Genomic DNA, 24256 nt, shown 5'->3' with positions numbered 1-24256 from the left:
ATTGCGTAACCCTTAATGACCATCGGTTATCTTCCCTCCTAAGAATATGTCCAGCCCATGCCCATTTCTTTTCTTGATTTCGACTAAGATGTCATTAACTCGCTTTTGTACCCTCACTCAATCTGCTCTTTCCTTATCACTTAACATTACACCCATCATTGTTCTTTCAATAGCTCGTTGCGTCCTCCTCAATTTAGGTAGAACCCTTTTCGTAAGCCTCCAGAGTTCTGCCCCGTACGTGAGTACTGGTAAGACACAGCTGTTATACACTTTTCTCTTAAGGGATAATGGCCACCTGCTGTTCATGATCTGAGAATGCCTCCCAAGCGCAGCCAAGCCCATTCTTATTCTTCTGATTATTTAAGTCTCATGATCCGGATCCGCGGTCCGTGCCTGTCCTAAGTAAATTATTCCTTTACCACTTCCAGTGCCTCGCTGCCTATCGTAAACTGCTGTCCTCTTTCGAGACTGTTAAAGAGTAGTTTCCTGCAGATTAATTCTTAAACCCACCCTTCTGCTTTGCCTCTCCAGATCATATGTATGCATTGTAGTGGGTCCTCTGAGTTACTACGCAAGGCAATATCATCAGCGAATTGCAAGTTACTAAGGTATTCTCCATTAACCGTTATCCCCAATTCTTCCTAATTCAGGTCTCTGAATACCTCATATAAACACGATGTGAATAGCGTTGGAGAGATCGTATCTCCCTGCCTGACGCCTTTCTTGATTGGTATTTTGTTTCTTTCTTTATGGAGGACTAAGGTGGCTGTGGAGCCGCTATAGATATTTCAGTATATTTAGATACGGCTCATCTACACCCTGATTCCGTAATGCCTGCATCACTGCTGTGGTCTCGATTGAGTCAAACGGTTTCTCGTAATCAATGAAATCTATATATAAGGGTTGGCTATATTCCGCACATTTCTCTATCACCTAAGTGATAGTGTGAATCTGGTCTATTGTTGAGTAGCCTTTACGGAATCCTGCCTGGTGCTTTGGTTGACAGAAGTGTAAGGTGTTCCTGATTCTGTTTGCGATTACCTTAGTAAATACTTTGTACGCAACGGACAGTAAGCTGATCGGTCATAATTTTTCAAGTTTTGGCGTCCCCTTTCTTATGGATTAGGATTATGTTAGCATTCTTCAAAGATTCCGGTACGATCGAGGTCATTAGGCATTGCGTATACAGTGTGGTCAGTTTTCCAGAACAATCTGCCCGTCATCCTTCAACAAATCTGCTGCTACCTGATCTTTCCCAAGTACCTTCCCCCTTAGCATAGCTCCCAAGACTTCCTTTGCTTCTTACGGCGTTACTTGTGAAATTTCAAATTCCTCTAGACATTCTTTCTTCCATTATCGTCGTGGGTGCCACTGGTACTGTATAGATCTCTATAGAACTCCTCACCCACTTGAACTATCTCATCCATATTAGTAATGATATTGCCGGCTTCGTCTCTTAACGCATACATCTGATTCTTGCCTATTCCTAGTTTCTTCTTCACAGCTTTTAGGCTTCCATCCTTCCTGAGAACATGTTCAATTCTATCCATATTATACTTCCTTATGCCAGCTGTCTTACGCTTGTTCATTAACTTGAAAACTTCTGCCAGTTCTGGTCTATTGGGTGTTGGCATGTCACCATAAAGGTGCTTGCAGTTGGACAAACTAGAATTTTTGCTTTGTAGAGTATTGAATATTAGCTCATGTTCAACATTTACCGAGTTTAGTTTTTAATTTTCAGATACTGTTGCTTAAGGAAACTTTTGTTCTTGCGAGCGTAATTTCAGATTTTTATATGGAGTTTGTGATCATAACAGTCTTATATGAGTTTATGTACGTTTTGCTTACATTAGGATCATCTTGTGTTTTAGTGAATACACAAAGCTTTTTGTTATTTATGCCAGCGATATCGCCACAGCACGACTTATGAAAACTGGCTTTTTGTTTCATTTAGATGATTGAAGCATGTATAAAAATAAAAGAGAGAAATTGTTGAATATGTCACCATTTGTGAACTTCAAAAGTTTTGCTGCGTGGAAATTGGCTAATACCAACTATATGGTTGAATGTTTTTTTTATGTGTACATTGTTGCGTTGTCTTGTATTTTGAAGGCAGAAATAGGCAAAGTTGTTTTGTCCACATCTCCATGTTGGATTTTGATGTATAGGTACCGATACCACAGTGGGCGTCTACCGAGACCGTGTCTCTATCCAGCATACATTTAGGTTGAGAAACTTCAGTGTGGTTCTAGCTACTGCATCCTCTGAAGAGCTTCCCTTTTTACCTCTCTGTCAGCCATTAGCTGAGACCGCAGACGCTGACCACCACATAAAAAAAAGAAAAACACCCAAGTACCTCATACTCATATATGCAGTGCCATCATGTCCTAATTCCATATAATATCTGCATATTGCCATATGAAACACTCTTTAAAATTTTTACTCTTTGAGGCTCGTCCCACAAAAATAATCGTCCTACGCCTTGCTTGCGTTACTATTGTTTAAAACTCTGCGCTGACTACTTTCTTGTCTAGAATGCTATGCCACGCTTACAACGAACATGCCGTTCGTGACCTGGAAAAGCCGGGCGCACAGCGATAAAGAAAAGAAATGTGGGCAAGGTAGATGAGGATTATTGTGGTGAGATAAGGTAAGCCCCAAAGAGTGCCAACGTTTTAGGACTGTACGGCACATGCACCACGTGGAACACGCACCAATATACTGTTTTTTACATGCGATCCCGTCTGTTCATATAATCATTTGGGAGTTCTGTTTCTGTTTCTTTTACTGGAAAGTAAATATTGATTTGATTTGAAGTGTAATAAATGTTTGATAGGGAATGACTGAAAGATACATTCTGCTGTGTGCCAGAGTCGCACTTCCCGTTTTCACACTATAGCGTTCCGCATATTCCGCGCCTCCCTTTAGCAAATATAAGGAAGAGGGAGTAGCTTATCAGTATTTCGAAAAAAAAACTAAGCCAGCTTGATAGAAGCACAAAGACTTGCGTAACAGGAGAGACTCTCGCAGTTCCAGACGGGGCAGAACATTCTGTAATCACTCGGATTACACAAAACACGCAATTCGGTCCAAAATGGGACGTTCCCATAGAGTTCAGAAAACACAGAGATGTCGCACCATTACCTAAGATTACCCACCCTTTGCAAAACCAAGAGAGCAGGCAAGAAAAAACCAAATCGTTACAGAAGCGCTTTGCAAACTTTAAGGACGTGGCCTCTGTACATGAGGCTGAGTAATGCGATCGAGACGCCGTGACAGCGGCTGTACTAGATCAACAAAATAAAACCATCGCTACTAGCTCATGTCCTGGCAAGCTCGTTGGACCTCGAGGAGGAAATCGCAATCACCTTGGCGTACGCCTCCTCCATAGCCAAAATAATAGTCAGCGACTCAAAGACGGCAATGGGAAATTTCGCCCGAAGCCCTCAAATTTCTGGCCACGGCACCTGAAACCCGGCGCAGATGAACGCAACTCGTTTGGGCACCAGCGCACTCCGGTCTTCCGGGAAACGGAAGTTGCTATCAGTGCGGCTCGAGAACTGGCCATCCGGGGCCGCAGGACATCATCCTGCGATGAACAGTTCAAATCCTTCCGCCATTCGGGCAGGGACCGAATGGTATCCCACAAGGAAATCCTCCAGCGTTACCGCCAGGCCAGCGAGCTTTGCCCTACCGCTCACAAAAGAAAAGGCAATCAGTAACCTGGCGCCTCTTACAGACCAGCACTTTTCCAAACCGAGTGACGTACAGTCACCTGCATCCCGGGCTATATACAGCAGAGTGTAAATTATGTGCAGGTAGAGGCGATTTTCACCACATAATGTGTGCGTGCCCCCTAATAAGGACCAAAAAACGCACCATCTCATTACCTCCCCTTCCCATCACCACGCTAGATCAGTGGGAAACTGCACTGCTCAGCTCAGACTCGGGTGTCCAACTGCCCGTCGTCCAAATGGCTGAAGGCGCCGACAAAACGCAAGGCCTGGTCTTCGCCTCAGGAAGAAGAAGACGGGACTTCAATTTCCATCCTCCCTAAACCCCATCTCGCACAAAATTAAGTTTACTACTATTACTACTAGCTAAACTTCTCGGCTGATGCATCCTGTGATATAAAAATGATGACTCCTCATTAGACAAGGTGTCGTTACCTTAGCATACTTTGTACTTACGCCACGCCCTGAAAACTTGCTTGACTCCTTGATGAATATTTCATTTATCATGTCCAGATCCTTGACCACCATGAATGGCGTATCTCCTATAAAGAATCTAACGAAAACATTTAGAAAGAATGCTAAGCAAATATAAAAAGCAACTAAGCCACTCATGCAATGTGTACGGGATGCAAATTTCGGCGTGGTATTCTACAAAGCGCTAGCTTGAAGCTACGAGGCTCGTTACACGGTTTTGAAATGAAGCGACGGCCGCCTCTTCCCTATATATTTACCAGTAGCAATAGACGCCAATGCTCCCTTGCCCCATACTACTTTTCTTCATCTTAGCATTAGTCGAAATACGCATATAAATAATACAAAAATCCATTTTATTTGTATAAGCAATTCTTACCTGGTACTTCCACTAACATGATGACTGTCGGCAGTAATACGATTAGCATTCAAGCAGTGTAGCGACAGGTCGTAATCATGAAGTCACTTTTTCTCATCTGTTGCAGTCGTGAGGCTTCCCCAGCTTCAGCTATATGCAAGATACCTAAGTATTATCCTACTTTGCAATGGCACTAACTTGCCAAGGTCAGCAGTGAGCATGGCGGCATGAGGACGATTGAATAACGCCCACGCAGGGGCTACGACAGAATAACAAAGAATAGATGAGATTTACGGAACAACAAAAGTGGCTTGGACAAACGACATGACAAAATGAGATAACGATTCTTAATTATTCAAAATGGTGCGCAGACAACAGCGTGACAACGACACGAGAACCATCTGTTGAGTACAAGTGCACGACGATGATGGAACGACGAAATTCGAATCGCAAGCTGAACGACAACGATGATGTGATAATTCCGCATTATGACGATTTAATGGCAGCACGATTACGGTGATATGATGAAGGAATGACCTCAATTGATCGACGAGGGTGGTATGACGAAGAAGACATGACGAAAATAGGATTACGTTACTAAAGTGATGATGATAACTGCACTGCGTGAGGACGACGGCATGAAGCAATGGTATGACGACTACTCTGTAACAATAATGGCGAGTGGGATGACGAAGCTAGAACGTCGGCAATAGAACTAATGTGATTGTATGATGACAACGGTATGACAACAAAAGAGAAAAACGGCTGTAAGACTACGATGCTATGGTGCCGATGATATATGTTCGGTGTGAGAACGATGGGATGACGACGTGTGTATGCGACGACTGTGTCACAAAAGCCTGTAAGACAACAATAGCATGACGACAGCATGACGAGATTAGTATGAAGAAGCTGGAGTGACAATGATGGAATGACCACGACAGCTTCTCGGTGAAGCTATAACCACAAATGTTTGGCGACTGTATGACGATGATGGCGTGGCGAGAAGGACATAACAAGAATCGAAAGACAAAGATGTAATGACGACAATTTATCGATCATGACAGCATGAGGATTACGAAGGTGTATCTAGTGGCCTACATAGAGAATGGGAAGAAGAAAATACAAAAAAGGTTAAGTTTGTTCGCTAACCTGCAGGTGAGAAATGAGATGGGGGATTGAAAGAAAGAAAATCCCCGAATCTTGAACTTTTACAAGTACCAAGCCAGATGCAGCATATCTAGAACCAGGAACTCATATGTGTAGCTTTCAAGAATTGTGGAAGAGCCTTATTGGCTTTTTTGGGGGTATTAGCTGTGAGGCCAGGCACCCGAAACCTTTACTTTTGTAAATGGGCTATCGCTCAAACTATTCAAGGCTCAGTGGAGAGACTGGCGCTTTTTATCGGGTCGAAGGCAGTGGCAGAGTTGATCGATGGTCTGTTCAGACTTTCCCTTAGCGTAAATGATTGAGTTAGCATTTCCAGTTCGACAATTACATGAGTTAGTTAAGGTTACTCTACCCTAAACTGACACAGTAGTTTTGCCTCACGTTGTGAAAGGTTAGTTGGCGATTGCAACTTTATTGGTGAGTCGAGGCTACATAATCGACAGTTATGGTTCTGTGCAGTATTCGAAGATTGCAACGCTCTCTTGCAGCGTCTACTCTCTACAAACGCATAAGGAGTGTTGGCGCTCTAGCCTGGGAATGTCGGGCAGCGCCATTGGCGATGTGATTAACAACGGTACCACAATGTGCATCAGTCTTGTGTTCTAAAGTATTAGGCAACATAGGCCACCGGATACGATTCAAGACGAGAGATGGATGACGGAGATTTGAAAACGATTGAACTACCGCGATGACATGACTATAGTCTATTCCTCCAATCTACTAAAAAAGTTGTGCCATTGTGTCCCTGTAACGGGGTAAGATTATAGAATTACAGATAGATAGATCAGCTCAAGATACCTGCTTTAGGACAAGAATGCTAATCTCATTATTAGATAGATAAATTGATCTATCTATCTATCTATCTATCTATCTATCTATCTATCTATCTATCTATCTATCTATCTATCTATCTATCTATCTATCTATCTATCTATCTATCTATCTATCTATCTATCTATCTATCTATCTATCTATCTATCTATCTATCTATCTATCTATCTATCTATCTATCTATCTATCCATCTATCCATCTATCCATCTATCTTTCTTTCTATCTATCTATCTATCTATCTATCTATCTATCTATCTATCTATCTATCTATCTATCTATCTATCTATCTATCTATCTATCTATCTATCTATCTATCTATCTATCTATCTATCTATCTATCTATCTATCTATCTATCTATCTATCTATCTATCTATCATCTTAGGCCGACGACACAGTGGTTAAACTTGCCTACCGCCTTGGGCCACTACGTATTTGATTATCTTTGTGATGCCATCCGTAGTGGTCGCTCCATCATCATCTTCCGTAATAATTATCGGACTATCGTCAAGTCGTTGCAGAGAGGCCTTCTACGCCTTCACACTGTACCATGTTTCTAGTAGCTTTGGGCACCAGCTCACTGCTAACGGTTCGTCGTCACCGCATCAGCGTCGTACAGTCATCGTCATCCCGTCATGCTCATGGGCGTTCGTGGCAAACGAACATGAAAGTGCAACGATGCCGGATTATGTTGCATAAAGCGATATCAACGAAAATTTCACAGTTAGCACTACCGATATTAAATAAACGAGACTTTAGAAATACGGTTTGTGGCTACATAGCTCGAATGTTAGTCACACCACCATCGATAGTCATCGTAAGATGAAATCTGGCGTAATTTGTTTTTTTTTTTTGACATGGCTGACACAAAATATGACTTTACTGGATTTTTACCTATATGGCCTCACTCGGACCCTAATCCACCAATATGCTACTTAACTGGGCTCACTTGGATACCAGCTGTCCAAAATTACGATTAGCCGGAAACACTCAGGCTGCAACTATACTATACTATACTGAGCTATAAACTATACTATACTATACTATACCGTACTATACTATGAAAACTAAACTAAAACTATACTATACTATACCTAAAACTATACTAAGCTGACATTACTCGGACTCATACTCACCAGAATTATATTCAACCATGCCAATTTGGACTAAGCCTCACCGAAATTTTACTTAGGCTCAGTGAGACTGAGACTTGTCCTCACCAAGTTCAGCCAGCGTCACCTGCGCCCTGACTCACCAAACCAGACTGAGCCGAACTTATTTGGGCTCGGACTTACCAGCATTCCATCAGCCGTATTCGCTCAGACTCAGACCCACCAGAATTCTACTAAGTTGACGGGCTCACTTAGACTCAATTTCACACGGGCTCACTTAGATTCACGGGCCTGTCTGAGTGAGCTGACACATACGTGAGCTTGCCGACTTATGCTGCTAAGTCACTGTGACATCCGGCATTTGCAGTAGCTGTCTTATCATTTTTCTTCCAACTGAATACTGAATAAGTAGCGATGATTAAGCCGAACTTTGTCTTCCTCAGAACAACATCTAGCGTAAGCGTATGTTACCGAAAAAAGTACCGTTTACTTACCCAAATACGTTGCCGTATTCCTTTATCCATTGATCGAGCCTCTTGATTGTAGTCTGAAATAGGCAGGCGTTCACTGCAAGCGTTCTTGGACTAAACGCGCCTTGATTCAATCAGAAGATGAGCTATGGAGGCTGTTTCGCTTTGTCTATGTCTCTTGATCGGAAATATTGTTTAACCTTCCTAATTTGTTTTATCGTTCTCGAAATGTCGCTGGCATGGTAGGCTAGATCTGCCGATGAATTAGCCTGCTTGCATGGTCGTAACTGAGTCTTTTTTTAACAAGGAATTAAAATATAATCATGCTTGTAGAGCATCACGCTCAAGAAATATCTTCATTTATACATATCGAGTTCCTCGCCGTAAAATTGTTGCATAAACAATGTTATGTTGCTATTTTTTACTGGTGTATTTCTATATTCGTTGTAGTCACAGCGTTCGGTAACACCTTTTAATCAATAGGATACTGAAATAACAAAAATGTAAACACATCCGTGTGAGTAGACCAATAGCCGCCTCGAACTATTGAGACGCGTGTAAACATTAGTTATTTCTTATTCTGCTCGTGTTAAAATTATCCTTGCACAGAAATTTCTCTTTTACAACCTATGCATGAATCTTGCACTTACGGGTTTCCAGAATTCATGGGAATTGCCGCTGATGAGGCTCTGTAGTGGCACGGTCGGTACTGCAGTACCATCGAAAGCGTTGAAGCATTTACGACGCTGCCTGTGAAATTAGAAGGTTACGGTCATCACGACTTGCTCGGGGCTTTCTCGAGTATATCGCAAGGGGCATAGTGCATATTGCATAGTGCAAGCGAAGCGCGAGACAAAAGAAACAAGGGCAGACGGAAGGTACAGCCGTTAAAATGCCGTTAAAATGCTTACTGCAATAAATGATCTATTTGAAACAGGCCGTGAGTGTACACACGCACACACACACACACACACACACACACGCACGCACACACACACACACCTGACACTCAAATTGGTGGGGAGATGCCGTACGTGAAATAATCAATGTTGAAAAAGAACAACCCTTTTTAAAACGAAGTTTCCTTTGCATCTTCCTTAACTTCTGCACCGCTGGTGCTGCTGTAGCTGTCTTGGACGCCGCATTAAGAAGTGGCTGAGAGTGTGCTTATACATGACAGAAGCGTGGCAGAGAGAAATGATGACGCCGGAAACTCGTTTGGACGTTTGCACCACGTCGAATGTGCAAAAGCCCTTTGGAGCTGCGTTAACGTCGCCCAATATCGTCTTAACGGCTGCTATTATATCCGTGATCTCGCAAAAGCATTGCAATAAATGCAGCGCTTAGCTTTATAGTAACGTACAATCGTCCAGAGGGCAAGTAGAGAGAATTGAAAAGAGGGAGCAGAAAGAGGAGGCAAAGAATGGGTAGAACCGACGCAGTCTTGAAATGAGTGAATGGCAGCCTTGCCACTCATCGCTTGCCGTTGTCATACATGGGGGAAGGACGGGAGAAAGAAAAGGTGCCATGTGAAGGCAAGGAAATGCTCCTACTAGACGCAACAGCGGTTGCGAACAGACTGGATTCAAGATACGGTACAGCACGCTTCCGCTATTTATGAAAAAATGAACACCATGCAAATTTGTCAAGCGGACAACCGACGCACGGCGTGCAGACGCAAAGCCGCCTTAAAGCACCGTATTGTGTAGGCAACACTACGGAAGCGGTCACACGTCAAATAAACAATTCTGTTCCCACTTCTTGGTCCATTCTCGGTCAAAAAACAATTCTTGGCCAGACGAGTTACAAAACGACACGGTGGTCTAGGTGAACGCTGACGAAATAAACTTGTAATATCCTTCCCATTCAAATAAATCATTTATTTCACCCTATCAAATGCAATATCACAATTTATTTCTCTCAATACATAAGGATGGAAGAGGTACGTAAAAAGTGATAACAGTTGACGAGGTTGCTACCCCCTTAGAGCAGCCAGCTCCATGACAATTGACACTTTATTGATATTCTTCACTGTGGATAACACAACAAATGCCGTTCACCTGCTGCACCCTTACGCAGACATAAATGCACCACATTGAATCAGCCTTGTATTCTCTATATACTGCGACCAACTTATCCATTCCGATACACACGTTCAAAGCTAAATCATACGTAACAGCCCTATTGCTTCCTCTTGCAGGCCAATTGCGCCTGTATAAGGATTGACAACTGGGCAGCACATCCAGCTCTGCGCTCTGCCCCAGTGACTATCTTACCCGCACTCTTCAACGACCGTGTTGCAGCAATCTCTGCTGTGCGCCTGTACTCCCCTCACATAAGTCCACGTCTCCTTGACGGATGGCGACAACGTCGCGCTCTTTTAACGCGACAGCGTTAAGAGTCGTCGGCGTCGGCGGCGTTGGCCGTGAGCGATAAACCCAGAAGGCACTTCATAAATGAAAAACATCTTGCAAGACGGGCTGGTGGGAATCGAACCAGCGTCTCCGGAGTGTGAGACGGAGACGCTACCACTCGGCGACGAGTTCGTTCCTTCAAAGCGGGACAAAATCGCCTCTAGTGAATGCGGTGTTCTCTTAGAAACGTTCCGTGGAAAGCTATGCTGCGGTGTATATTGGTAATTATGACCATGTAACTTACAGAAGTCGCAGTTTAACGAGTAGCGAAGTACGTTTCCGCTACATTTCTTCTGCGCTTTGCACACACGCAGAGCCATCTTGCGGCAAACATAGAAGACCCCCTCCTCGCAATGTATGGTGCTGCCCCGACATGTGGCGCGCCGCTCGCCCCATGATCGTGTCCGCCTTCATGGCGCGTCGGGGCCCGGCTATCTGTGCTGATCGCGACGTTTGGCTGGCGTAGCGAGTTTGAGTAGGCGGTGCGAACGGGGTGCGATAACGCTATCGCGTTCCACTCTTGAAGGCGAAGCTTAAGCGTCCTCCAATTTTTCCAAGACCCTTTCACACCGGACGCCGTCAAATGCTACGTTTACGCAGTGCTATCACTGTCGCGAACCAAAGAGTTGCAGTGGAGCACCCCAGAAAAGGACCAGCGCAGCAAGCTCTTGGAACGGATTAGCGCGCCGCGACCACGCGCCACCGAACTTTATCTTCGTCATATTTCGCAGTGCCAACCGAGAGCGCCGACCTTTAACGTCTGCGCGTAGCGCCATCGGCGGGCGCTACAGGCCTCCCCCCCCCCCCGCCCAGACGGAGCGACGAATTGTGCTTGACGACGAAGTGGAGATGGTGTTGTCTTTGTTACGTGCAGATCCGCGAATACGCCAGTGACATTCGCGGGGAGCTCCGCGGCAGGCATATCGAGGTAGACTGGTTTGACGCCGTTTGATGAAACTGCCTCTTCTCAAGCATTCAATGGGATGGTGGCGGACTTCGGCGTCTTGCGGAGCAAATGGTACGGCGTATCGTAGGAGGCTGTAGAGGTGCCTTTACATAGTTTCGTCTGAGAAAAACGTGGGTCGAAGACGCAAGGTCCGGATGCACAAAGATCCTGTGGTCCGATGGCCGAGGCAGGACGTGGCGCGTTTGCTAAATGCAGTCTATAGGCAGCGAAGGCACTGCAGCGGCTGGGGCCAGGAGTCCAAAAGACCGAGCAAGTCTGCAACATGCCGCAGGAGTGCACCATAGACGTGTACGGCGGGAGAACTGCCAAGGTCCCAACAAAGGACAGCGCGTAGGCCGAGAAGCATTACAGGAATGTGGTCGAACCAGTGCTCTCTATCCAGGCACGTAGGGAGGGCAGCCTTTAGCTGGCGATGGGGCCGCTCAACCATGCCGTTGGCACTGGGCTGATATGCAGTGGTATGGCATTGTAGAACGCCGAGCAACGGTTGAGGGAAGTGAAGAAAGTACAGTCAAATAAGTGCTCGTCGATCTGCTTGTTGATCTCGGCTATCTTTTCTCTGAGCTTGTGATTCAAGCGTTGGCTTTTCCACCTCCCAAGAAGTGATGGCTTAGCCTCGAGAAGGTGTGCTAGTCTGCTATCCATTTTGTCTGTGTGTAGATCCGTCTGTATGATTTTGGTGGTGGAGCAGACATCTTGCAGAGTTAGTGCGCACCACTGGACGAGACTCTCCGGCTTTTCTCCACGGGTGGCGCGGGCCTTGCGAATCTCACGGAATTTGTTCCAGTCAGGGACCGAGAAGGCTTTCTTTCTTTTCTGCTGCACTTGTAAGCTGGTGACCGTGATGTAGTGATCGCTACCGAGGTCTATGAGCAGATTCGACCACGCGGCTGAGCCAGCGTTTTTAACAAATGCGAGATCCTGGACAGAGTCCCTGGTCGAGAAGGTGCCACGTCTGGTGGGAAAGGCTGGGTCCGTCAATCTGCCGCCTCCTGCCACAAGCTTCTGCCCTTGACCGTGTCGTGCGTGTAGTTCCACGCGTGAAAGGGGGCGTTCAAATCGCCGGTCACAACCAGTAGAGAGTTTCCGGCGAGTTTCGTTGCCCTAGTGATGATGGTTTTGAAATGTTGTCTGTGATCGCTCAGGCTGCGATATACGTTAAGTATAAAAATGCTGGAGATGTTGGATTGACTTGGGATGACTTCTACTTGGGAGGTCTCCGTCTTGCCAGGCTGGAGCCCTAGATCGTGTGCGACGAAAGTGAACTTGCTGCTGACTAATGTGCAGATTCCTCTGTCGTCCCAACGGAAAGCAAGAGCTTTGTATCCCTGGAGTAAAACCTGATCAGTCATCGTTTCTTGGAATAATATAACATGTGGCTTTTCTCTGTGAGTGCGAACAAACTGCTACAGGGCGCATCTTTTAATTTGGAGTCCCATGGAGTTCCACTGCCAAATCCTAAATTGGGTGCGTGGCCCAATCCTTGCTGTACAGAGCGCCTTCCGGCGTTGCTACTTGGGTCTCGAGGGACATGCTTCTATTATTCGGTCCAGGAATGTGCAGTGGTGGCGGCGCAGGTACCGACGTGCCATTCGGGAAGTAAACGGGACGTGCGTGGGTCGACGTCTTGATGTTCATTTCCTGCACCTTGGACTCTATCGCTGGCATTCTGTTTTCTAAGCATTGATTTTTGACATTTGGCACGTCTAACTTCTGATCCACGACCAAGAGTCGCTGATCCACTGCAGATAATCGTTCACTGATCTTCTTGATCTCGAAGCAGATGGAATTTAACATTTCCCTGACTTCGGACTTCGCTTTAGCCTGTACATTTTCGGGCATGTTGGGAACGGCCTTTCTTTTGGCTGGGTTGCCCGAGTGCCTCGCATCCACGACCATGGGAACATCTGCGGTTTGGGGAGAGGGGCTCCCCGAGGGGAATGAACTACGGACTGGAACGACGTGAGGTCCCCGAGGGGGTTGGGGAGAGGGGTTTGCCGAGGGGGTCCCTGTGAGGGTTGAACTAGGAACTGGAACGTGGTGAGGTTGATTAGCCTTTCTGAGCTCTGCTATTTCGGTTCGCATTAACTCGATTATGCTGCGCATCTCGGCATTTTTTTCCTAAGGTGAGATATTTAAGACGAACCGTGCTCAGGCGCCGCACCCGCCGTTACCTTTTCGCCAGTTCTCCCTCTACTCCGCATCCGGTCTGCCCAGGTGGTGCCTTGTTTCACAAGATCGGCTGGCTCCTCGAACCGGACCCTGTTCTGTGGGCCCCGGGAGTGGCTTCCCGATCTGGAGCGACCCCGGGACCTGGAACGGCTCCTGGACCTGGACCGGGAACACCTACCGGACCTCGAGCGGCTTCTCGAGCGGGAGCGCCTGCTCGAAGGTTTAGCCGGTTCGCTGTCGGCGCTTGCCTCTGCTGGTGACGGGCCTCAATTCCTGGATTCCGCATTTCTTTCCCTTCTCCTCCGTCGAACGATGTACGGGAGTTGGAATCTTTGCTTGCAAATCTTGTCCGCTGTGGCGTGCGGGCCCCCGCAGAGGCTGCAAGTAGGCGAGCAGGTGTGGTTGTCGTCGGGGTTGTTGGCCCCACATTTCCTGCATAGCTTGTCCTCCGGCGTTGGGCAGACGTCAGCTCTGTGGCCTAGTCTACCACATGCATGGCAGCAGTCATGCTGCCTGAGGTACAAGGAGCACTTGACTAGCTCCTAGCCGCAGAAAACGAAGTTGGGAACCTTGTAGCCGCCGAAAACAATGACTACCGTTTCGCTATTCTTGATTCGCTTGGCTCCCAGGGCTAAGGTATTTCTATCGTTGAGGATGCTTCTGTCTAGGTCGGCCTGGCTCTCCAACACATCAATTTTACGTATGACACCGTTGCACGTGGCGTGCGGCGCGGCTTCGTAAGCACTGAGTTCGCACTGTTTCATTCCCAGGGTGATGCAATTCATATTTAGATAAGCATCTGCATTATCGCGAGACGCGGTGCTCAGGACGATAATATTTTGTGTTGTGTTGGGGCAGACAATGTCGTGCCTAGCTTGCATGGACATGAGTCCTGCCGCGGCGGCCATGGCCCGACCAAGACGAGCTGAACCCGTTTTCTGAACATCCAGATCACCCCTGGGGAGGGCGATAATCTTCCAGTGTTCCTTCGGGAGCTGAGGCATTCGCGACGACTTGATAATATGGTGCTTTAGGCTAATCGGCTTCCTGCTGCCATTGAGACGCTCACGGTACCCCTCGTTGCTTGCATCTTCATGGATGCTGTCACGACGAGAGAGGCGCAGGACGTTTTTCTTAACAGCGGTGAAGCGCCAGCTGAGCTACACACCAAATTCTTCTGGCGGAAGATCGTCTCTTTCCATTACAACAACCATTCCCTCTGTCCCTCTGGCGGGACTAACCCTGCCCGGCGAACGCTGGTTAGGCCTTGCCGTCAGACTGAGGGGAGCACGGCGTCACGGAAGAGAAACAGGTTGAAAAAGCGACAAAAAGCCCGCCCACCGAAGAAAAGTTGGTATCCGCTGGTTCCTCTTTTCCTTATGCATCCGTTGGTGCAGAAATCATTGGGATTGAGATGAAATTCTCACCGAAAATATCGAAGAAAGCAGGAGCCGATGTGGGCATGACCGTACTACTCAGTGCCTTTCTCTTCCTCCTTCGCTGTAAAAAAAACTCGCATTGAAATGGTAGGTGCGCCGCCCGCAACGTTGAAGGTGCCGTACTTCGATGACGCTCGAGATCAGACTGAAGAAAAACATTGGCCATGGCTAAGCTTGGCTATGTCAGGATATACGTAGCGAAAGCTAAGGCATAGCATGGCTAGCCTTGGTTAATCTTGATTGCAAGTCCAGGTTAGTCAGGTTGTCTAGCTATGTTGCGGCATTTCGCCAGTCGTTCGGCGCGCTCTTCGTCTGTTTCCTGGGTGGGCGATTCGTTTCCTCTTCATCTCGCTCCGATGTCGATTCCAGGCATCCTTCTGCTTATCAGAATTGTCGCCGTCTATACTGCCGCCTCAACTGTCGTTGCGGCGCACAGGAGCTCTATCAATCCTCCGACATGTTATTAGGCATGTGACGCAGCTGGCGAAGTGAGCGGAGGTGAACGCAGCGACGAGGAACGCGTGTGACGTCATGCGCTTCCTCGGAGCACGGCCACGGCGAAATCGCAGGTTCGTGGCCAGTAAAGCTTTCGCTTTAAAATACCATGTGCGTTTCTCCGCGCATGTGAGCGCGCGCAACACCCGTGCCAGCAGTGTAAGCCTGAACGCTGCCCTTGCTTTGGCAGAGCAGATTGACTGGAGCGTCGGGGGCCGTTCACGTGGATTCGCTGCTTGCGCCGCCAAAGGCACAGCTCGTTTTTTAGAGCTCCTGGCCCTCCACTTGCGGAACGAGAGAAGGAGATTCTTGTTGATGGGAAGGAAAGGTTGGGGTAAAGTGCATACTTGCGGAACGCGCATTGCGCGGGGAGATAGGGAAGAGGTGAGGGAAACGAGGACAACCTGCCTCGAGCGTACGTGTCATTGTTATCGGCATAAAACAATGAAAGAAGTGAACGCGCTATAGTACGACACACTAACGCCGAGTGTAAGGACACACGCGCTGACATTCTACTTTGCTTTACTAACGCATGTTAAACATATTATTCACCAAAGGTTCATTCAATAGAGTGCTAATATTTGTGCGGAACATTTTAAATATCCCTATAGATCAGTGTTTTTCTTTATCCTCCTGTGACAAGGGATGCATTCATGTGCGCAGATGTTTCGTAATCTTTCAGAATAAGTCAGCAGGGTTACGAAGGCGAATAGTGTTAAATATCTTTTCAATATCCGTGATAGTTCCAGCTCAGCGCGATGTCCAATATATTGAACACCCCTTCTATCCGTAATTTTTTTCACGCAGCACACATGAAATGACGTACAACAAATATTGAACTAAAACACGTGTGCAAAAGTGTTTTATTAACTCTACGTGATCCCTTCGGCAACTCGCAAAATTGCGTCAGCCGTCTCATCAGACACGCGACGCCGGTCTCCTACAGGAAAAGTCACCGCCCAAGCACTCCGTGCAGATGGTTAACCGGTTAAGCGGAAACTTCTGGCCCCCTTGTTTATCACTGAGTTAATCCCAGCGGTTCATAAAACGACGGCTTGCTAGGCTGCCAGATCCTCGGTACGAAGTTTGTGCTTGCGCTCGGCTGCACGAGCCTGTTCTTCTGCCCGAGCTGCAGCAACGGCACGGCGTAGACGAGGTCGTTTCCGGTTCTGCTGGGAGTGTTGCTGATCAAAAGCTGCCTACTATTAAGGAGTACGTATGGCGCCTGGCCTACCTATTTCTAAATTGGAGAGAAACTGCTGCGTGCCGGCTCGGCTGCGACGGAGAGCAACGACGTCACTACTGGTGCCACCAATTGCGCGCCTCTCTTTCTCTTTTTCTTTCCCGCATGCGCATGGAATTGCGCCGAAGGAGTTTTTGGCGTACAGGTGACTTATGGACGGACGAATCGGCTAGCTATCTACAGCTTGGCTATAAAAAAGAGACGCAATTTCGTCCACAAACAGCTAAATTCCAACAATACTCGTCTGCTGTTCATAACAAGACCCACGCAAAAGCGCTGTCAAAATAATCGAGTTGAGTTCCATTGTCCAATGTAATGGACACGCAAAATCAAACAAAGCGTAGATAAATGTAATCGCGTGAAAAGTTTAAAGTTCGTATCCTGCGTGTTCGCTGTTGTATGATCATTAAAGAAAATCAAATATAACCCGCCGTGGTTGCTCAGTGGCTATGGTGTTGGGCTGCTGAGCACGAGGTCGCGGGATCGAATCCCGGCCACGGCGGCCGCATTTCGATGGGGGCGAAATGCGAAAACACCCGTGTGCTTAGATTTAGGTGCACGTTAAAGACTCCCAGGTGGTGAAAATTTCCAGAGTCCTCCACTACGGCGTGCCTCGTAATCAGAAAGTGGTTTTGGCACGTAAAACCCGAAATATTATTAATAAATCAAATATATGCCCTGAGCTTAGGTAGAAATACGAGAAACTGCTTACTATTCCGGCAGGTGTCATAAAACGTCGCGCCGCTGAATTCTGCCTTTTGGGAATTGTTCTGGCGGGACTAAGAACGATGTATTTTCGTCAATGCGGTATAGATGGCGCCAGCAGGTGTCCAATGCATAGGACAGCAGGGGCGCGATCGGAGATATTTTGTTCGATACGCGTTCTGTTCAGTTGCTGCAACGTCACAAAGTTACAGTATGCAAAATTTGTGACAGCGGGGCGGAGAGAGCAGCCAATCAGGAAGCGGTCACCTGCCCGGAAGTTTACCTCCGTCGTTTGTCGTCTGCTTGCAAACAGTATACTACAAAGCCAAATGTTTCTCGTCTTCCAATTGAATGAAATCTTTGTCTAAAAAAACGTATTTTTTCTTCTCAAGCCCAAACACGTTTTCAAATAGCAGTACGTGTGACTACTGCAATTTATAACTATTAGGTTCTTTGCGTCGTCCCTAGGTGGTGTCGCGCACAGCGAGAAGGAAAAAGAAAAAAAAACGACGGGAAGAGTGGCGCACTTTTCAAGAGGCAGCGACAATATCCCAGTGGCTCGCTGGCACCGATGATGTTGTCGGTGTCTCTGTAAAACCAACGAATTATTTGTTTCGAGAAACAAAAACGACGCCGGAATTCACTTTCTGCCATTTCTTCAAACGCGTTTCGCACCCTCACCCACTCTCCTCCTTCCTCTAGAAACGCCAGCGAAAGAACCGAAGTTTCCAACGGAAGCGCCATTTTCTAGAATTAAACTATGGATCGGATTCAAACGTGCCATTCGTGCCATTCCGCAGCCGAAAAGGCCGCCTGTTGGATCCAATCCAATCCACCAGACGCGCCATGCAAAGCCGTATGATCGCTCCAAACTTCTCAACTCCCGTCGCGTTCGGACGAAATGCTCGGTGGGCGGATGATTGAGAGGAGCGTGTCGTCATTTTGACGTCACCAAAAACGGGGCGGCGCCCCGCGGCAGGTAACGTCGGCGCGGAGTAGGCCAAACGCGCGCGCCGGTAACCAAACGAACACGCCGAACAACCATCTCCGATCGCACCCCAGGTCTTCGTGAGAATTAATGCCATGTCGTAAAAGTATTGTCTCATTACCTAGTGTTCAATAAATTAGACAAATCCCCATAGCGGGGTCTCAGGAGGATATGATGCATTCTAGTGGGGTGTACAATTGGTCACAGCACCGGAAAGGGCAGCGGTGGCGTAGAGGTAGAACACCCGTCTCGCGTGCAAGGGGTCCGTGGTTCGAATCCCGGTGCCGGCAATTTTCCACCGGATTAAAAAAAAAATCCGCGTGTTGATAAAATTGCACAAACAAGCCTGGAGTGTGGCCTGATCCCGGTGACCAGAACCGGTAACGCACTCCCTCACCAGAGCAGGATTGGCCACCCTGGTGAAGTACTTGGCCACAACCTCCTATATGAACACAACAATCAAACCCCGGCCCTCAGTCCCCAGCAGCTGCGAAGCAACTGACCACGGCGGCGGTCAGACCTGCGACGCAGCAGAGGGTGCTAAGAATCACTGGCTCCGGACAGGCCGCCATTGGAATATGAACCTGGCAACGTTTAACGCTAGAACGTTATCTAGTGAGGCGAGTCTAGCAGTGCTATTGGAGGAATTAGAGGGCAGTAAATGGGATATCATAGGGCTCAGTGAAGTTAGGAGGCCAAAAGGAGCATATACAGTGCTAAAAACGGGCACGTCCTGTGCTACCGGGGCTTAGCGGAGAGAAGAGAACTAGGAGCCGGATTCCTGATTAATAAGAATATAGCTGGTAACATACAGGAATTCTATAGCATTACCGAGAGGGTTGCAGGTTTTGTTTTGAAACTTATTAAGAGTTACAAAATGAAGATTGTACAGGTCTACGCCCCTACATCCAGTCACGATGACCAGGAAGTCGAAAGCTTCTATGAAGACGTGGAATCGGCGATGTGTAGAGTGAAAACTAAATACACTATACTAATGGGCGACTTTAATGGCAAGGTAGGCAAGAAGCAGGCTGGAGACAAAGCAGTGGGGGAATATGGCATAGGTACTAGGAATAGCAGGGGGGAGTTATTAGTAGAGTTTGCGGAACAGAATAATATAAGGATAATGAATACCTTCTTCCGCAAGCGGGATAGCCGAAAGTGGACGTGGAGGAGCTCGAACGGCGAGACTAGAAATGAAATAGACTTCATACTCTGCGCTAACCCTGGCATCATACAAGATGTGGACATGCTCGGCAAGGTGCGCTGCAGTGACCACAGGATGGTAAGAACTCGAATTAGCCTAGACCTGAGGAGGGAACGGAAGAAACTGGTACATGAGAAGCGGATCAATGAGTTAGCGATAAGAGGGAAAATAGAGGAATTCCAGATCAAGCTACAGAACAGCTTTAACTCAGGAAGAGGACCTTGGTGTTGAAGCAATGAACGACAATCTTGTGGGCATCATTAAGGAGTGTGCAATGGAAGTTGGTGGTAACTCCGTTAGGCAGGATACCAGCAAACTATCGCAGGAGACGAAAGATCTGATCAAGAAACGCCAGTGTATGAAAGCATCTAACCCTACAGCTAGAATAGAACTGGCAGAACTTTCGAAGTTAATCAACAAGCGTAAGACAGCTGACATAAGGAAGTATAATATGGATAGAATTGAACATGTTCTCAGGAAGGATGGAAGCCTAAAAACAGTGAAGAAGAAACTTGGAATTGGCAAGAATCAGATGTATGCGTTAAGAGACAAAGCCGGCAATATCATTACTAATATGGATGAGATAGTTCAAGTGGCTGAGGAGTTCTATAGAGATTTATACAGTACCAGTGGCAACCACGACGATAATGGAAAAGAAAACAGTCTAGACGAATTCGAAATCCCATAGGTAACACAGGAAGAAGTAAAGAAAGCCTTGGGAGATATGCAAAGGGGGAAGGCAGCTGGGGAGGATGAGGTAACAGCAGATTTGTTGAAGGATGGTGGACAGATTGTTCTAGAGAAACTGGCCACCCTGTATACGCAATGCCTCATGACCTCGAGTGTACCGGAATCTTGGAAGAACGCTAACATAATCCTAATCCATAAGAAAGGGGACGCCAAAGACTTGAAAAATTATTGGCCGATCAGCTTACTGTCCGTTGCGTACAAACTATTTACTAAGGTACTCGCAAATAGAATCAGGAGCACCTTAGACGTCTGTCAAGCAAAGGACCAGGCAGGATTCCGTAAAGGCTACTCAACAATAGATCATATTCACACTATCAATAAGGTGATAGAGAAATGTGCGGAATATAACCAACCCTTATATATAGCTTTCATTGATTACGAAAAAGCGTTTGATTCTGTCGAAACCTCAGCAGTCATGGAGGCATTACGGAATCAGGGTGTAGACGAACCGTATGTAAAAATACTGAAAGATATATATAGCGGCTCCACAGCCACCGTAGTCCTCCATAAAGCAAGCAAGAAAATCCCAATAAAGAAAGGCGTCAGGCAGGGAGATACGATCTCTCCAATGCTATTCACAGCGTGTTTACAGGAGGTATTCAGAGACCTGGATTGGGAAGAATTGGGGATAAAAGTTAATGGAGAATACCTTAGTAACTTGCGATTCGCTGAGGATATTGACTTGCTTAGTAACTCAGGGGACCAATTGCAATGCATGCTCACTGACCTGGAGAGGCAAAGTAGAAGAGTGGGTTTAAAAATTAATCTGCAGAAAACTAAAGTAATGCTTAACAGTCTCGGAAGAGAACAGCAATTTACAATAGGCAGCGAGGCACTGGAATTCGTAAGGGAATACATCTACTTAGGGCAGGTAGTGACGGCGGAGCCGGATCATGAGACGGAAATAATCAGAAGAATAAGAATGGGCTGGGGTGCATTTGGCAGGCACTCTCAGATCATGAACAGCAGGTTGCCATTATCCCTCAAGAGAAAAGTATATAATAGCTGTGTCTTACCAGTACTCACTTACGGGGCAGAAACCTGGAGGCTTACTAATAGGGTTCTACTCAAATTGAGGACGACACAACGAGCTATGGAAAGAAGAATGATAGGTGTAACGTTAAGGGATAAGAAGAGAGCAGATTGGGTGAGGGAACAAACGCGATTTAATGACATCTTAGTTGAAATCAAGAAAAAGAAATGGGCATGGGCAGGACATGTAATGAGGAGGGAAGATAACCGATGGTCATTAAGGGTTACGGACTGGATTCCAAGGGAAGGGAAGCGTAGCAGGGAGCGGCAGAAAGTTAGGTGGGCGGATGAGATTAAGAAGTTTGCAGGCACGGCATGGCCACAATTAGTACATGACCGGGGTTGTTGGAGAAGTATGGGAGAGGCCTTTGCCCTGCAGTGGGCGTAACCAGGCTGATGATGACCGGAAAGGGTCATGTAGATAGGCGTCAAATCTTGAATCGCATTGAGAAGACAACTTTGATGGCGAACTAAGAATCAGCTTTATAAAAAAAAACACCACGGCGAGATATTGCTACAGGTACGGGATAACTGCAGCGCCTTTGTGTTCCACCTGTCAGGCTTACCACACGTAATCTTTTTATGCGATAGCTGTGGAAAGCCTAATGCGGCTTTGCAAAGTATGCTGGTATTTTCTTTTATGCCCCCGGGTAGTTGACTCTATCATGGGGTAACAGTATTAATCGGCAAATCGGCATAGGTATCATGTCGTTGTCAGGTGGTCTTACCGTAAGCTCCATCCTCACTATGTGGCACCGAGAAAAAGAATTTTGCACATCACCGCTTCTGCATTGCTCGCGCAGCCGACATCTGCGTCCCATAACCCACCTGATAAACCACAGCGTTCACAGCCGCAAAAGAGCCCAGTGAGCGCACTACCATTCTTCCTAATGAAATACTAAATCACGACCTGAGAAGGGGAACGGAGGGGAATGATCATATGTTAACCATGACCACATCAAGCCAACAGAAAATGAAGCCAAGGAAAAAATAGGGAAAAATAGCTATGGTTAAAATTGGAATTAAAAAAAAATAACGAAGAAAAAGGGAAATGAAAGTGGGCGAAGAGGTAACCTGTCGCTGGTGGAAGCCGAACCCACAACCTCCGCATTACGTGCGCGCTGCACTACCAATTGCAACGCACGCGTAAAGACATCGCAAGGTGGGTTCATCGTGCATCGAATGCTTCCCGCAGACACTGGTTGCGCGAGCCTTGAAGAAGTGTGGCATTTCTTATGCGTAAAATGGAACTGAAGATGACGTTCTGCGGTCGGCAGACACCGAAAAGAAGCTGTCCTTAGAATAGGATAGCGACTAGGTGTTATTCTAGGTGACCGCGCGTGTCCCGGTGTGCATTTGCATGTTCTATAAAATCGTTTCTACACGCTATGCGTCTGCTCAGGCTTAGTTACTTGATGTGCCCGGTAGAATCGCCACCGAGTATTTTGGGGTTGTGTTAGCTCTAATATAACTGCGCCTTACAATAGGTGGCGTGGTAGAAGCGTGCAAATGTGGTAAAGAGAGGTTTTAAAAGATCCCACGCGTAAACCTGCGTAACGAGAAAACAAGACGAAGGTATATTCCTCACCTGATCAACCAGCGACCGAGGCTGTGACAGACGGACACGACCAGTGCGACAAGCAGGGCGCAGCCAATGGTCCACATCTCCACGCCACTGTCTTGCCACGAGCCCCGACGACAGAAAGAAAAAATCTGTTGACACATCTGCGTGGTAGCTAGACACGTGTCAGGAAAATTAGAAGATAGCAATGATAAACAAGACGAGTATCTTCAACGCACCCTCACCTGAGAAAACATTCCAACAATGGGTCCAGGACTCGGTACTTATACGTTATCGCAAGCACCTTCGACACACGGCGTCAAAGTCCGATTGCTACGGCACGTAGACGATCTGCGAAAAGGTGCGCGCCATCTGGCAGCTAGCGGCCGAAGTACTAAATACAGTTGGAAGGAATGTCCTTGCTATTGTTACCGGTGATAATTGCCAGCTGAGTAGGTTGACTTTCTTTTCCCCAGACATAGATAGTGTAGCCTATAACGCGCTCTGCGCCACTGGTAGGTCGCTGATGCTTCCTCAAGGTAAAAAAAAAAATAAGTACAACAGTATTTACGACAACTCAATCCGTATTTTTTGTGGAAAGTACCTGCCTAATCCAGAGCATTCTTTTTCTCCAAGTGGTCCATTGTGTTGCACGACAAACCCGGACGACAAAAATGCAGCATCCGTCGAAATATATCGAGGATTGCTAGGAACGTGTTAGTCTAATGGAGTGAATACAGCAGTGATAAAGAATACCGCATTATGCGAGAGGCCCTTACGTAAGAAAACACGTAAGCAACCAGTTACTAACATTGTGCGTACGCGATATCGCAAGTACATTTCGCAAACTATGTAGTTGTATAATGCGCACAACGGCGAATAGAAGTTATGACACTAGAGCTAGGCTTGTATATATGACCGACCACATAGAGTATTAAGTCTAAATAGTGGATAGTCACCATGGCCCTGTCACAGCAACTTATATTCGCAACTCTGAATCTGCGAGGCCTTAGGTCTTTGCAGAAACGGGCACAGCTTCGCCGGATTCTGTCTTCGAAGCCCATCGACTTCGTCGCCGTGCAGGAGACGTAGATTGAGAGTGATGACGAGACAGAAAGGGCTTTGCGACATTTTCTAT

The 24256-nt window shown here is 46.8% G+C and overlaps 1 protein-coding gene across 1 annotated transcript in view; it reads right to left on the bottom strand.

The window, feature by feature from the left end:
• LOC135909731 (cytochrome P450 6a8-like) overlaps window positions 1-23265 on the bottom strand; it is a 42190-nt gene extending 18925 nt beyond the window's left edge. The window contains exons 1-4 of the mRNA XM_070524607.1: window positions 23146-23265; window positions 8796-8895; window positions 8170-8222; window positions 4191-4287 (exon numbers count right to left, since the gene is read on the bottom strand). Of these exons, the coding sequence (XP_070380708.1) occupies window positions 4191-4287; window positions 8170-8222; window positions 8796-8895; window positions 23146-23222 (327 nt within the window). The 5' untranslated portion in view covers window positions 23223-23265. The remainder of the gene's footprint in view (window positions 1-4190; window positions 4288-8169; window positions 8223-8795; window positions 8896-23145) is intronic.
• Window positions 23266-24256: the final 991 nt, after the last annotated feature.

Source organism: Dermacentor albipictus, chromosome 8, assembly GCF_038994185.2.
Source record: "Dermacentor albipictus isolate Rhodes 1998 colony chromosome 8, USDA_Dalb.pri_finalv2, whole genome shotgun sequence".
In the NCBI taxonomy this organism is placed as follows: domain Eukaryota; kingdom Metazoa; phylum Arthropoda; class Arachnida; order Ixodida; family Ixodidae; genus Dermacentor; species Dermacentor albipictus.
The sequence above is the reverse complement of the archived record's forward strand: the minus strand, read 5'-3'. Positions and strand labels throughout refer to the sequence as shown.